Below are 16,182 nucleotides of genomic sequence, written 5' to 3' on the forward strand. Positions count from 1 at the left end.
ATTGGATGCAATTAGATGCAAAAAAGAATCATATGTGAAGACCTTTTTAAAAATAATGACCACATTGATCGCCATTGTTGAAAATGACAATAAACCTGACTTTGACTTAAAGTCATAAAACCTCTTTAAAAATCAGGCAGTGACTTCATGCGTGCATTAAAAGTGCATTACAGTTAATACGAAAGACAGAGTGAATTAACTTGTAGATGAGGAAAAGTGCGGATTAGCAGTGTGATTGACACATTCTGCAGCGCTTGCTAATCCACTCGGTCTACGGATGTCACATTAATCTGCTCTATAACCCACTGACTAGCAGCTCTAAACTAATGGCATGTGTAACTAACCAAAGGTTCAGCTCCGGTTCAAACAGAACAATGTAAGAGTGTGGTTGAATGTTCATGTCATCACCCCAGATGATGTGCAATGAAATCTCTTCATCATAACTTTACATGCTTTAATCTACACAGGCGCAGATAACATTTGCACAACAAAGCCATTGAGTGCAACTACTTTTCCATTTTCATATTTATATTTTATATTCAATTACAAAGATCATAGAGAGAACAATACAAATTTTATAATTATTATTATAAATAATGAAATAAAAATAATGAATACAATTAAAAAAAATGTACACCCACATAATAAATCTATTTAATAAATTTAATTAATACAATTAACTATATTTGAATGAAATGTAATCATTTTTTCTGCATTTAAATTCTTAACAACTAAAAACACAATGGTATTGTTTCCCTCATCTACTAGAGTATAACAAAATGCAGGCCTGATTATCTGCTTAAATGTTTTGCCATGGTCATCAAATGAAAAGATGTATTAAATCCATGTATTAAATGTTGACGTCATTTCTTTACGTAGTCAGCGAAGGGCACAGTTGTCTTGTAAACACTGATCCGGACATTTGGTGCAGTGAAAGAAACATTGGAGGATAGTATTATAATCCATCCAACTGGTTTAGCATTATGAAATTGCTTAGAATGTTCACAAACCTTATTTTTTTAATTACATACTACGTTCTAAGCGGCATTAAAGTGTGCCTTTATCCTTTACACTGGTGGGGATTGGGGAACTAGAGCATTTCATGAAAAGAGCCAGCAATTATTCTGAGTTTCATTGGATTCTGCCACTGTTTGATATGTTTTTGATGCCTGTATACTCACTTTGCGTATGCGCCAGCTGGAGCACGCTCAGTAGAATCAGTAGTACCGGCTGGTAGGCGCTTCTGTAGATCATGTGACCTCTGGCCATCCTCTCATTGGCTTGTCTGTTTATGTGGATCACCAAGCTGTAAGTGCACTCATAACCTAAAATACACATGTGAACAAGCAACCGTATCTGTCAGTCACATGTGTAGGCCGCAGCACATGACATGAATCGATCACATTAATCAATTAGTACTCTGTGTGTAAGACTTTCTCTGAGGATCAGATAACAAATTACTGAGTGGTCAATCAATTCCTGAACACTGAACATATCATTTAACATAGAGCCTTCACAGGCAGAGAGTAGTCTAGCTTGCATTAAAGGAATAGTTCACCCATTTACACACCCTAATGTTGTTCCAAACCGAATTGGGGATGTTGAGCTCCACAAAAAATGAATGAATGAATATGAATGAATGAATGAATGAATGAATGAATGAATGAATGAATATGAATGAATGAATGAATGAATGAATGAATGAATGAATGAATGAATGAATGAATGAATGAATGAATGAATGAATGAACATAAATAAATCTTCTGAAGCTATACAACTTAATGAAAATCTTTACATAAGTTCTGTCATTCATGTTTAGGGATATTCAAATATGGTGCATCAAGGCCGATTGTCGTTGACATCAAAACTGGCACAAATTATTGATTATATAATATAACTATATGATTTTGATAGATTTATTTGAAATCATAGTGTTTTTTAAGCTTGACAGCCCTAGTCCCCATTTAATTTCATTTACAGAAAAGTTCCATGAAGACATCCTGAAATAGATATCTTCATCAAATATGAATTAAGGTTTCCACAAAAATATTAAGCAGCACAACTCTTTTAAATATTGAGAATAATAATAAGAAATGTTATTGAGAAGCAAATCAGCATATCAGAATTATTTTTGAAGGATCATGTGACACTGGAAACTTCAGTAATGGTTGCTGAAAATTCAGCTTTGCCATCACAGGAATACATTAAACTTTAAAATAGACAACAGTTATTTTAGATTCTTTTAGATTCTTTAGATTCTTCCAAAATACTCTTTTTACTGTATTTTAGATCGAATAAATGCAGCCTTTTTGGAGCATTAGAATCTTCTTTCAAAACATTAAAAAGTCTTACCCAACTTTTGAACAGTGGTGTATGTGTCCGGAATGGCATGAGGGTGAATAAATGATGTTCCTTTTTGGATGAACTATTTCTTTAATTTAGTTCAGAGAATACTGACAGTAATTGTCCTCCAGCGTGCTAAACATTTCTAAGGCGATAAACTTTAAACAATTTGCCATTTATCACACTTCAAAGCTGTTAGCCGAGTTAGCTGATAGTTGGACGAACAAAAACTGTTAACATCTGTTCTGACAAATATATTATATATATATATATATATATATATATATATATATATATATAGAGAGAGAGAGAGAGAGAGAGAGAGAGAGAGAGAGAGAGAGAGAGAGAGAGAGAGAGAGAGAGAGAGAGAGAGAGAGAGAGAGAGAGATTATAGAGTTATAGTTCGAGTTATAACAAAAGTGGGACAAAAAATAACTGGGAAGTTATACAAAGTTCAGATTACAATAACTCTGTAAAACTTTAAAAACAGCATGGAATATATGATAATACATAACAGCTCCTAAAGGCCTCTCTCTCTCCCCAGCAGGCCGGAAAACTTTACCATAAACTCAATAATTATAACCAAGAGCCCATAAATGTATAATGTATCTTACTTCTGAAAATATAACGAAGAGAACGAGAAAGAAAAAGAGAGAGAGAGAAAGAGAGAGAGAGAGAGAGAGAGAGAGAGTTGGGTGGGCAGTTGAACTGCACTAAGTAAAAGTTGCATTAAATATGGATGCTGTGCATGGGAGATTGCCACAGATGGGGGTGTGTTGGGAATCGCTATGGTAACTCTGCCCCCATGAGCACCACGCTTGTCACATCACATCACATCATTAGGAGAGAGAGTGGTTGCAGACCCCCTCATCCGTGCTGCCTATCCATATTTAATTCCTCCACTGCACTCTGAGGCTTCCTTCACTTTTACAGTGCTGAGAGAGAAAAGACCACACGTGTTACTTCCTGCAGGGAATCGTGATGATGTAGGAAACGGGGAGTGAAGGAGGAGAACGGTGACACATACAAACCCCAAATGAGTGTGTGTTTCCACATGTCTGGATTCGACTGGGGAGGAAATGGGTCAATCTGATCTCTGACTCATGTAAAACTGAAGCCCTTCAAACCCCTAAACCTACACACACACACCATCTGCCTCATTTGGAAAACACTCCACAGCAGCTTAACGCAATCCCTAATACACATTATTATCAGGAAAATACGTAGATGCACGCAAGGCATACGCAAATGCACAAATAAACTGAGTATATCCACCAAAGATGCGTCACATCTAAAAGTCTAAGACCACTAATGAAAATGGTTATATTTTCTTCTAATTTATATATTTATAATTTAATGAGTATAACAGTTTCTGTAAAAAATTAATTAATAAAAATTATATTATTTAACAAGAAATAAATAAATAAATAAAATTCAAAGTCAGATAGAAATTAAAATTGAGAATTTGTACTTTTTTTTTACAGCATGCACTCAAGCTGGCTGATTATCCATGTTCAGCACTGTTTGAAAGAGCATCTCCTTTGAAAGAAAATCTGACTTTTTGCACAAAGGTCACAATAGTGCTGACTCTTGCTGAAATTTGTATCCTAGAACTAATTGTTTATTTACAGGTTAAATACGAATTTATTTTTCGATTTGGACAATGTGGACATTGTGTGTGTGTGTGCATGTGTCCTGGTAAACCCTACATTATCGGGACAAAATGGTAGGTTTAGGGGTAGGGTTAGTGTAAGGGGATACAATATACAGTTTGTACAGTATAAAAATCTTTGTCTATGGAAAGTCCCCATGAAACATAAAAAAAACTCAACAAGTGTGTGTTTGTGTGTGTGTACATGTGTTTATACCCCGGTGGGGACTTCAACCTGAATGCCCACAGACTCATGGTGACTTGTGTCACACAATTGAGGTCCCCATGAAGAAACGAGCTTCTAAATCATACAGAAAGAGGTTTTTTTGACAATGTAAAAATGCAGAAAGTTTTCTGTGATGGGTAGGTTAGGTTTAGGGGTCAGGTTAGTGTAAGGGGAGATACAGCTTGTACAGTATAAAAACCATTACGTCTATGGAGAGTCCCCACAAAGATAGTAAACCAGACGTGTGTGTGTGTGTGTGTGCGTGTGTGTGCGTGCGTGTGTGTACGTGTGTGTGTGTGTGTGCGTGGGGATTATATTCCTCTCCCCTGTGTTAGAGCCATATGCTACCCTGCCTAATCTGAAAAGAACAGAGATCATTATGATAACCTGATATTTCCTGCTTCAACTCCATTTGTGTCAGAAGTCGATAGCTAAGCTTTGTGGCTACGTCTGTGTGCATATGAGAGAGACAGAGAGAGAGAAACATAAAAGACTATGAAAGTAAGCCATCAGCAAGCGCATATATGTGTGTATTTGTGGAACAGCGAGACATAGCTACTGACTAAACAAATCTGCATCTTAATTACTTATTCAGATGCAACGAGTCAAATAATTGATATTTATTACTAAGGCACCAATCATGTTAACATGCACTGACACAATTAGCCTGCAATTAGGTGATGAGAGGGCCAACAGCATATCAAACAACAGTGAATGACGAGCTTTCTTTTGAGAGACCCTCGTCGTCCATTGTTAAAGGGATAGTTAACAAAACAAATTACACTTCTTTTAGTATTTATTCACCCTCATGTCGTTCCAAACTCGTACAGCCTCCTTTCTTGCATGGAACACAAATTGAGATATTTTGAAGAATATCCTGGCTGTTGACCAGTTTACAAGTAGATTTTCCCCTAAGCACAAGACTTAAGTTTACCTGGGGCGTCTCCAGTCGACACCCAAGCGTCTACAGTCGACACTTGCAAAATCATATTCTGGTGAATTCACCTCTGATCGAGTTGGTTGTGTTATAGCTAAGATAGCTATTCTGAACGCATATAATAGTAAACTAACCCCTCCTAAGAGTCTCACACTGAGTCGAACGACGTCTCGTTCCTTTTTGAACACAATCACTTGGGGATAAGGTCTCTAGTGTTCCACTAACCTGCTGCACAGCAATAACTAAACAGACTCCAGACAAATGTCTTCGAATGCCTTCACGGCAGGAGGATCTCAGACAAATTTCAGTGAGAATCCCACCAGCAAAAAGAATACAACAGTTTTTATAGAATAGGAGCATGGTAAAGGTGACATGATACATTACATCATTTTCCTACAATAAGATTGGTTCTTCATTAGCATTATTCAGCAAACCTTTCTGATACTAGGTAGAAGCAAACTCTGACTTCTTGATTTACTTCACTTTGTTACTCGTAGGGCTGCACGATTATGACAAAAATCATAATTGTCGATTATTCCCTTGAAATTGTAATTGCGATAATTAATTACGATTATAACAATTTACATTGAATGATGTTTTGAATAGTTTGGCCATGGGACCCACATTTCCCCATGGTCATCAAGCCTAAAAACCCACCTTTTTAGGAATTATATAGGCCTATTATAATACATTTGTTTACACAAAAATTGTTGACACACACAAGTACTGTCCCCCTTTACTTAACATACAAATAAATTGTAAGAATATGACTAATACTGATAAATAAACTAGTTTTTGTTATGCAATCTTGGTGTGAGCCACCACAGTCATATAAAAATATACAAAGTAACCAATAAGTGGCATTTTGGGGTTATGGAAACAACAGTTAGGCTACCATGGTGATACACAATACTTAAAAGAAACATGGAAGCTGCTCCTGATAAATACATAGACAGTATAAGGATAAATAGAATGAACATCATACCTGCATGCAAAACACATGACGTACCAATAACGTGATTTATTGGTATTTTACTTTTATTTCGTTACTTACTAATTTACGACGTTGCATGCTCGTATTTCTTTTGCGCTTTAGTGAAGTGATGCAGCGAGCTATTAAAGAGTGCACGCTACGAGCACAGTAGGCCTATAACGATGACAGGACATGAAATTTAGTTTTTCTGAGGTGAGAGATTTTATGAAAAATTATGATAATAATGATAGAATAATCAATGACACTGACATATAGCCTGACAACATCTCATCTGACCGCAGATACTGAATCTAGACAACGCGTTTTTTTTTTTTCTAATTTAAAACGTAACGACGTTGCATGCTTGTTTATTTTGTGAAGCGATATACAGCGCGCTCCGCCGCATTTGCACGTGCAATTGAAGAGTGCGCGCTACTGCAGTGTAGCGGCTGACAGGACAGGAAAGTCCGTTTTTCTGAGGTGAGAGACTTTTTATTTCAGCGTACACTAACGTCTCTGGTAGTTCCTATTGTGCTGGGTTCTCTGAAGTAGTCGTGATTCGCCTCTCACAGCGTAACATGCTGTAAACGCAGAATAATGTAAGTAGCTTTTTCCTTTTTTTTTTTTTTTTTTTTTCTTTTTTTTTTAATCGCGGCTTTGAACGATTACGTAATCGTGGCATCCGTAATCGTAATCGCGATTAGAAATCCGATTAATTGTGCAGCCCTAACTCGAAGTCATGAGTTCATAAATTTAGATATCTGTCTAGTTTCATTTCCCCTTTTGTTATCTTCAGACATGATTCAGACATGATTCATGATTCAGACATGATCATGTATACAAAACAATAACCATGCAATGCAAGTTCAGGTTTTTTCACAGTGGCGATGCCAAAACGTAAGCATTTATGTATTCCACTCTATGTATTCCATTCAGTTTTCGATGATGTGAGTTGTAATGTTAAATGTCAGTAGGAAACTTGTACACTCATATTCTCCTCTCACGTTTGCAGTTTCTATGACTGTACTACTACTCATTCGCCTACACAAGATGAGAACACATTTTTATAATTTCTTGGGTATTTCTATGATATATATTCAACCAAAAACACTCACTCTGGTTGGATGCGCTTATATCTGCAGGAAGGATGCAAAAATCTAGTAGTGACGATTGGTTTATTGTTTATCAGTTTTATGCTAATAAAGGAAAATGGTTTAATGCGTTAGCATGACCACAGGACCACAGGTGTTTCAGCTTATTAAGCATAATCGGTTTAAGAACATGCATGTACGCAAATGCACTCACTGACGTTGGTCACAAGATTTGTAAGAAGCAATGCTGTTTGATGCCATTGACATTTAACCTAACACAACATCTAAATCTGTCACATTTGATAATGATGATGCTTTTTGTCATCATGAAACACACTCACCGGCGTTCAATCACAAGATATGCGAGAAGCAATGCTGCTTGATGTCTTTGACGTCAAACCTAGCAAAACATCTAAATCAAACCTAACACATGGGCTGGGTTTCCCGATAACGTTGTCTCTTAGCGCGCTACGAAGACTCTTAAGGTATAACTTAACTAAAGGTATACCATTACTAGGCGTGTTCCCTGAACTATACCTTAGGAAGCTGCTTAAGATATACCTTCTTACGTGCGACGTTACCCAGTGCTGTCCGTGGCAATGGTGATATTGGTTGATATCGATGGCTCGAGAATCAATTATTCCCTCGTGCAGGGGCTGCTTCACTGCGTTATGTGAGAAAGCGGTGTTCTTCATAAAAGAAGCACTTCAGAAATAGCTGAAACTGCATTTATTAGAAAATTGTATCATATATTGCTGCTACAATAACCATTACAAAAATTGTATGTGCTTTAATCTCTTTCCCATTTTTGTTCGCTGAGGTGGAGCTGCGATGAAATAGTGTTCTTGTAAATAATTTCCAGCATTTCAGTAATAAAAGTGTACATCTTACATTAAATCTTACATGATTTAAACAGTGAATTTTGAATCTCTTCTTGTAAACTCAGAGATGTGGATTCAGACGGCAATTAAATTCCCACACGACCTGTTTGTCAAAAAACAATTTGGCCAGGGATTTTTACGCGGGTTGGGTGAGAAAAAACACTGACATTATGGATTCAGACGGCAATAAAATAACTTACCCCTGTAAATGTTTAAAATACCGTACGGGCCAATGATAAACAATTAGCGTCCGAATAGGACTTAACTGACAGTAGCCTATGCTTTCACTGGCCTTTAAAAGCACTCCACGGATGGCGCCGTCTTTTAAAACAACTATTCGCTGTATCGCTGCCACAGTTTGAGCAAACTCCCCACCACAATCATTCCCTTTAAATAGACATTTAAGCCTTTAATGGTTCGCCAGCTGATGTACCTTTGGATAATATAATAAAAAATCTAACAACAATCCGTATAATGACAATTTTATTCTTTGCATGAAAACACTTGAATTAGCCTAACTGAACACTGTCTGGGTGTATTAAAACTTCAGAATTATATTCGTATAGACCTGCAACAGTGATAAGGTAAAGCTAAGAGGGGTCCAGACCAACCTTCCGAACGTATGACTTACAGAAGGTATAACTAAGAACGTTTCGGGAAACACGTATTATTGATAAGGTACAGCTTAAGGTGTAACTTAAGAACGACGTAGCGTTAAGAAGGTTTCGGGAAACCCAGCCCAGGTCTACATTAAAAATCTACATCAACATCTAAATACATTCAAAATCTGCCACATTTGATGATGCTTTTTAGTGTTTTTTGTCATTATGGAGCACTTTTCATTATATAGAAATGATTGACCCGGATATGCTTTTAAATTCACCTTTTGTGCTCCACATAAGAAAGAAAGTCATATGGGATTGGAATTTCAAGAGAATTTGGATGAACTATTCTTTTAACGTCTACACAACTTTTATACTGTATTAAACCACGTCCCCTGTATTTCAAATGAAAAAAGGAACCAGAATAATGTAGGCTTTGAATGACTACAGTTAAAGCTCAATAGACGAGCCACTAAACTCCCTCGCAAACCCTGACTGAGCGATGCGCTCTTATTTTGCTGAACCACATCAGTTTTTAACTATTAAATCAATTTGTGCTCTAAGGTCCATGGACATGAGCGGCAATTTAAAATGTAGCTTATAACTATAGATGGAGCTGCAATACCAATACATACAACTTCTGATCTATTAATGCTAAACAGCAGGGTTCTTCAATGGGAAGTTTGTGACAGTACTGCAGTAGTTTTTGTATGTTAAAAATATGGTGAGTAAACTTCAATACAATTAAGCTAAAGTTAATAAAATGAAGCTCAGCTAAATTATGTATCGCCCCTTCCACAATAGAATGCATTAAGAATTAATTACTCTTAAAAATTAAAACTCTCTGTACATAGTTAATGATCATTTGAATGGTTTTGAAATGTAAGCATTATAGAATACATTCATTTGATACTATACGCATATTTGAAGGCCAGACTTCAAAGGTAACAGGGGGTCCCTGCCCTGTCTTTTTTCCACCAGGGGGTCCTTGGCCTGAAAAAGGTTAAAGACCCCTGCTGATCTTCCAAGCAAATCTGTTTATTCATGTAGAAGACTAGTGAAACTTGTTTATATTTGTTTGTGCATATAGAGTGTAGTGTGTATGTGTGTGTGTGCCTCAGATGAGGACATGGTAATAACGGCAGTTACATAAGGTGATTTGCAGTATTGGGGAGGAAAATTGCTGTGTGTTTCCTAATGTTTGTTCTCTAACATACAAAAACGCACACTGAATCGGATATAATCACTAACTGGAAAGAGAGATTACCATTATGTACTAGGTACCTAGTAGCTGAATCAAATCCAAGTTTTCTCATTTTCAAACAGCTTCTCTAATATGCATCCCATCACATGAGCACTCAAACATATAACAGCAAGGAAAAACAATTCTTTGGCCATATGGCCGCTGTAACTCAACACAAGAACATGTAAGTCGGTTACAAACACAAACTCTACAAAACCCCTCATTAAGTCTCAGTACAACAGATGCAGCTGTCAGGGCAAGAGACAGATGAGGACAAAATGACATGTAGATGTGGGACAGTCTTGCTGGCAGGCGCTCATTGCCTTGACAATGCAGAACTCCAATTAGAGCTACTCTGACATGGAGCAGCTGAGACAGTTAACAGGTACACACATCTGTCTCACCCTGGCGAAAAGTGACCCGAAGCTTCTACATATGGAATGACACAATCATATGGGTCCTCTGCGTACTTCAAGTGGCTTCTGTTATACTTCAATGCAACATTTAAAGACCTTCTGGATGTTACATTCCACTTTTTTTTTTTTCAACAAAACAAACAAAAAGAACTAGCCTGGATGTGCAGAACTTACAATTCATTACAAAAAAAATTTATGCCTAAATAACTTTATACCATGGTCTGTCTCACTAGACTCTAAATACTCGATTCTGATTGGCTGGAAAGTGTGCATTAAAACTGTTTAATGCACAGTAGGGCTGCACGATATATATCGTTTGAGCATCGATATCACAATGTGTCACATCGCAGGATGTGCGACGTCAAGTATAGTGATCGTAGCTGATCCATGATACGTACAGGCTAGCTTCCCCCCAGTTCGGAACACATGTGATTCACGGATTAATTGCAAAGTTTATCCATCATATAGTAAAAGTTTATCATTTGCACGTTTTTAAGTCTTGTCAGTTTAAACATCGAGCACAAGAAGACTGGAACACCGAATTCTGTTCTCTTTCTCATCTATTTGTGCTTGAAGGGACACATACACACAAAATTAAGTCAAAATGCCCGTCTCTGCGAGAATCCTGGTAAACACAGTAAACAATTGAAAAAGAAAACAGATATCATCATTTCATTGGATCCGTGCATTCGTCTTAAAGTGACAGCAGCCTAATAAACCTGCATCTGTTTGTGTCACCAATGTTAATCAAGCAACAAAAGAGAAAGAGAAAAAAACTTTTTGTAGCTTTTACAAAGATAAATTGTATTAATTATTTTATTATATTTTATTTATTAAGTGAAGGCAGTGTTATTTTACATTTGATTATTCAATTCCTGTACCTGAATACTGTTAGGTTAACCTGAAAAAAATAAAGCACTGCTACTGCTTATTTAATTTGTATCTTTGTTCTATTGTATTTATCTATGCTATTTATCTAGTTTCTTGATTATTACGCAGGAATGAGAGTATAGTTCCTAGCCATATCAGCCTAGAAAATCGCAACTTTACATTTTCCGTCGGTCTTAGTACACGATGTAACTACAGAAGAGTCAAGTTTTAAATAGGAAAAATATCGAAACTCTCTGGTCATTTTTTTGAGAGAGATGCTAATGGTCCTGTCCGATTCAATGATCTATGCTAAGCTATGCTAAAAGTGGTACCGCCAGACCCGGAGATCGGCTGAATGGATACGAAAACGGTAAAACTCAACTGTTTAACTCTGGGGGAGTTGTAAAATGAGCCTATTTCCAAAAAAAAAGTGGAGTAGGAGGTTTCTTTCGCTTTCCCCCCCCCCCACCTCCAGAATGGCTGCATATGTGCACTGGAATAATCCTTCCTAAAACGCATTAAACTTTCGTTTACAAAGACGTGAAACTCACCGAGTGGTCAGGGGTGTTCACTCTGATATGCTCACACAAAAATCGCTGCAAAAGATGCTTTCCAACAGGTTTTATCGTAGTTTTTGTCCAACTCCATTGACTTGTATTGGATGTCCATTGACTTGTATTGGATGTGCTGTTAGGTACGCTATTACTCCGCCACCAACTGGGCTGGAGTGTCTATTATTCAAGCTCTCAACGAATGGTAAAAGACCTGTTTGAAAGCATATTTTTCAGCGATTTTTGTGTGAGCATATCAGTGAACACCCCTGACCACTCGGTGAGTTTCACGTCTTTGTAAACGAAAGTTTAATGCGTTTTAGGAAGGATTGTTCCAGTGCCCATATGCAGCCATTCTGGAGGTGGGGGGAAAGCGAAATAAACCTAAAATTCTCGGGACAGCAGCATGTGTCCAAATTTTTATCTTAACCGTTCTATTTCATCAGAAACGATCTGTAAACAGGGCTTTAAGTGTAGAATACCGAACTTGTCCTTTAAGGAAATTAAACCAGACGGGTGAAAAACATGTTACACCCTCCCTCTGGTTGTCTTGTGATAAACATTTGGTGGCTCAGCCTTGAGCAATCTATGTGCATCTTTTTTGTAAGTGCCACATGTGCAGATAACAGAATACCACGTAAGGAGCTGTTTTACCTGACTAATAGGAAGCCCTCACACATCCACTGACCACAGGGGATGGGTGGCCTTTAAGTGTTTTAATGTGAATTCCCTTTTGGTCTCTTCTCTGTATGTAAGAGGGTCCTTCTTGCAAGAATAAAAACCTTATAAAGACACTTTGGTTTTTCCAAATCTGCCTTTGAAGTTTATTTTTCCACGACAAAGTCCCTCACTGATCTTGAATGTATAACTTTTGTAACTTTAATAAGGATTAATCTTTTTTATTTGATTTAAATTTCTGAACTTGAACTTGTTCAGTTGTATTTATTTGTCCAGTTGCTAATTTGTTCTTTTGTTCTTACTGAACTTTCATAATGTTTTTTTCATAATTTATATTAGTTTGTCTATAGTTTATTAATTAGTTTGTCTATAGTTTATTAATTAGTTCTTCTTTAGGCTGCAGGTTTTTTTTTTTCATGGTATTCCGCTGCAACAGAATGTTTTGCAAAAAGACAGATAAATATGCTTGATATCTAAATGTTTGACTTTTTTATATTGGAATCTAAAATCGTTAAGAATCGGGATCAATAAGCAGAATCAGAATTTCTCAAATTCAAACGATACCCAACCATAATCGCTACATTCTATTTATTTCTCAGCAACGAGGGTAACATCGTTGTTTTTGAAGGAATTAAACTCACTGCTTCATTGTTAGTAGAGAGAGATGCAGGTAATTCACATGTCTCATCTATCTCTCCTTCTCTCTTGATCAATGATTAATTAAAATAAATGCAATAATTCATTCATTCAAATTAATGTAATCTTACCACACTACTATATCTCTGATTTAAAGCGGGCAGAATGCTAGATATATCGAGCCATAAATGACGAAATTACCTGTCATTTTTATCCTTACAGTCAAATATTGCGCTGCAAACATAAATAACAGCTTTAACTTGTTAATGCTGGAAAATGACAATTTGAATACTTCACGTCGGGCGATTCCTTGCCTCCATGTCACATTAAAATCAATGTACAGCTAGCCGTAGATTATCCCTTACATACTGCATGCAAGTCACAAATATACACTGCAAAAACAAGTCCTTCCTCAGTATTTATACATACATACTTGAGAAGACAAACAGCTTGTATAAATAGATCATTTTTATATATAATTTATAATGTTTTTTTATATAATTTATAATGTTTTTTTTATATAATTTATAATGTTAATTTCATGTTTTATATCCTAAAAATGGGATTTTGTAGGATCATTAATCCTACAAAATTAATTATCCTAAATTAATTATCAATAAATTTTGATTAATTAATCAGCACCAAGTTAAAACAAACCATAATCAATAACGAGCCTTTTAAAAGTGCCTGACCGCTACACACTAAAAAAAAAATGGTTCTTCAGCGGTTCTTCAGGGGTTCTTTGCGGTGGTTAAGGTGCTATATAGCACCACTACCATTTAAAGAACCTGTTAAGCCCAGTTTGGTTCTTCAGCGGTTCTTTGGGGTGGTTAAGGTGCTATATGGCACCTCTTATGGTTCTACATAGCACCATTTGACATAGGTAGGTGCTATATGGCACTTAAAGTGGTTCCCCTATGATTACAAGCCAATGAACCACTTTTAGTGCTATTTAGCACCATTTTTGTTTAGAGTGTAAGGATTATTCTTTTTATACTTCTTTTACTCCTATATTTGTCAAGTCCCTGTATTTCAGAATTCAGTGGAACATGGAATGCAAAGCATAATACATAAGGTAGTTTCCATATAGTGGCATATTAGAAATAAAACTATAAACAACTCATGGATGGTTCTAAACAGGTTCCAAAGAGAAATGGGCCAACCTTGAATCAGACTTCTCCATTCCACAGGAACAGTGCTGTAACTAACAGTGTGTTCCTTTATGTGGCATGAAGACAATAACTTTTAGGGTGTAACTGAACAGACTGAACTGAAACACACAAAATTACAGTCAATACGATGAATACTCTTTAACTGGTTTAACATATTCCAAAATATACAGCTGAAACATACATATATATATATATATATATACACACAACGGTTAGTTCCAATCCTTGATTCTGATTGGTCAATAGCTGTGCTTTATTCACGATAAAACACGGCTATGACCGCTTCACCTAACGGTTCTATTTATCACTGCGCCCTTAGCAACACTCTTAGCAACCACACATATCAACATAAACATAGAAAATAAAAACAACAATAATAGCCAAATTTAAAACAAAGAAAGCACTGGAGCGACAATCTTGCTGCAACAGAAAACACTGCTGACAGTGCTGAGCCCCAACTAAAGAGAACCGCGTTAAATATCACCACAGTGGAGCCGATTGAAATGAGACAAATATTTAATGCGTGCACAATAAACGGAGATGTTCAAATAAATTTAAATAAACAACAATAAAAAAAGTGGCTCTTGTCAGGCAGCATTTTAGCAACTAAATTAATAACATTAATAAAATAGATTAAAGATCAAAATATGTGCCCTTGTGTTTTTATTTAGGCTATGTAAATATTTAGTTTAGTGCAGAGAGAAAATAACGGAATAAACAAAAAAATAAACGTTTTCTCATGCTGAGAGATAAGCTATGCCTATTTGTGTGAGGAAATTTCACAAATATTGTGTTGTAAAAAATAAAAAGAATGAGAAAGTTTGAGAACGGTTTGTTGTTTTTATTTGAGCTTTCATGCATATTACACATTGGAACGTTGTTGTTCACGGTCAGGGACTATTTTTTTCTAGCGGAAGGAATGCTTTTATTGATTTAACTTCATGAAAGTTGCACTAATACATTTTTTTTTTTACTTTAATATTGTGTGGTAACCGTTTTATAAAAGCAATAAGGTACTCGAGGCAAGTGCTGTATCGTGAATAAGTAACGGCTGAAGGGGTTGCACTTGCAGGCACTTGTCATATTTCCTACATCATGTTAAAATACGTAAACAAATCACTGAATCAAACTGATTCATGAAACAACCAGTTTGAAAGAACTGAGAGTTGTTGAACTGAGCATTAACTCATGAGTGATTTAGACCGATTCAGTGTGTTTCGTGAATCAGGTGCAATGTTTCATTAAAACAACATGTCAGAATAACTTGAATTGCCTACCACATTAAGCCATGGTGATTATGTAACAGTTGGCTCCACTATCCAAAAACAGGCAAAAATGCTTTAAAAAAGATCTGAAACTGGTTGATGAATTGTACATCACTACAAGGTCTCCTTGATCACCACTCTTTGATGTTTAGCTTATGGAAATTAAGCTAGAAAATGCTTGCATCCTGCAAGAACTCCATTTAAGTTTATGGAACCTCACATACTATGAGCTTTTTCAATGTTAATGTACAGACAACTACGCTATTTATATGTTAATTTACTGTGTCTCTTTCAAAACATTGCTCTGTTTACTTCCTGACAAGCCTGAAATACCAACAATGGCTGTTAATGGCATATATTTGGGGCGGAATTATGTTTTTTAAAGACAAAATTTCGCGGTGCCATTTGGAGACAATAGTGTCATTGAAATGACATGCGTCACCTTAAAATTGTTAAACTGGTAAGCATAATGACTGAAACCAGATGTGTCATGAGAGAAGCGAAAATATAGCCTCCAAGATACGTGTGTTATGTTAATGCTCAAAACGTAGACTACAAGTAAGTGATAACGTAGAGTCAGCCAGTCATTACTGGAAAATAAACCCCACTTTCGTATCACCCTGTTGAGGTTTACTTTGCAATAATG

The 16,182-nt window shown here is 36.3% G+C and overlaps 1 protein-coding gene across 1 annotated transcript in view; it reads right to left on the minus strand.

Moving 5' to 3' along the window:
* ptprdb (protein tyrosine phosphatase receptor type Db) overlaps positions 1-16,182 on the minus strand; it is an 83,863-nt gene that overhangs the window by 44,391 nt on the left and 23,290 nt on the right. Inside the window, exon 5 of the mRNA XM_082164415.1 lies at positions 1,182-1,325. Within this exon, the coding sequence (XP_082020541.1) occupies positions 1,182-1,325 (144 nt within the window). The remainder of the gene's footprint in view (positions 1-1,181; positions 1,326-16,182) is intronic.

The sequence above is a fragment of the Leuciscus leuciscus genome (genome assembly GCF_965113295.1).
Source record: "Leuciscus leuciscus genome assembly, chromosome: 3".
NCBI classification, from domain to species: domain Eukaryota; kingdom Metazoa; phylum Chordata; class Actinopteri; order Cypriniformes; family Leuciscidae; genus Leuciscus; species Leuciscus leuciscus.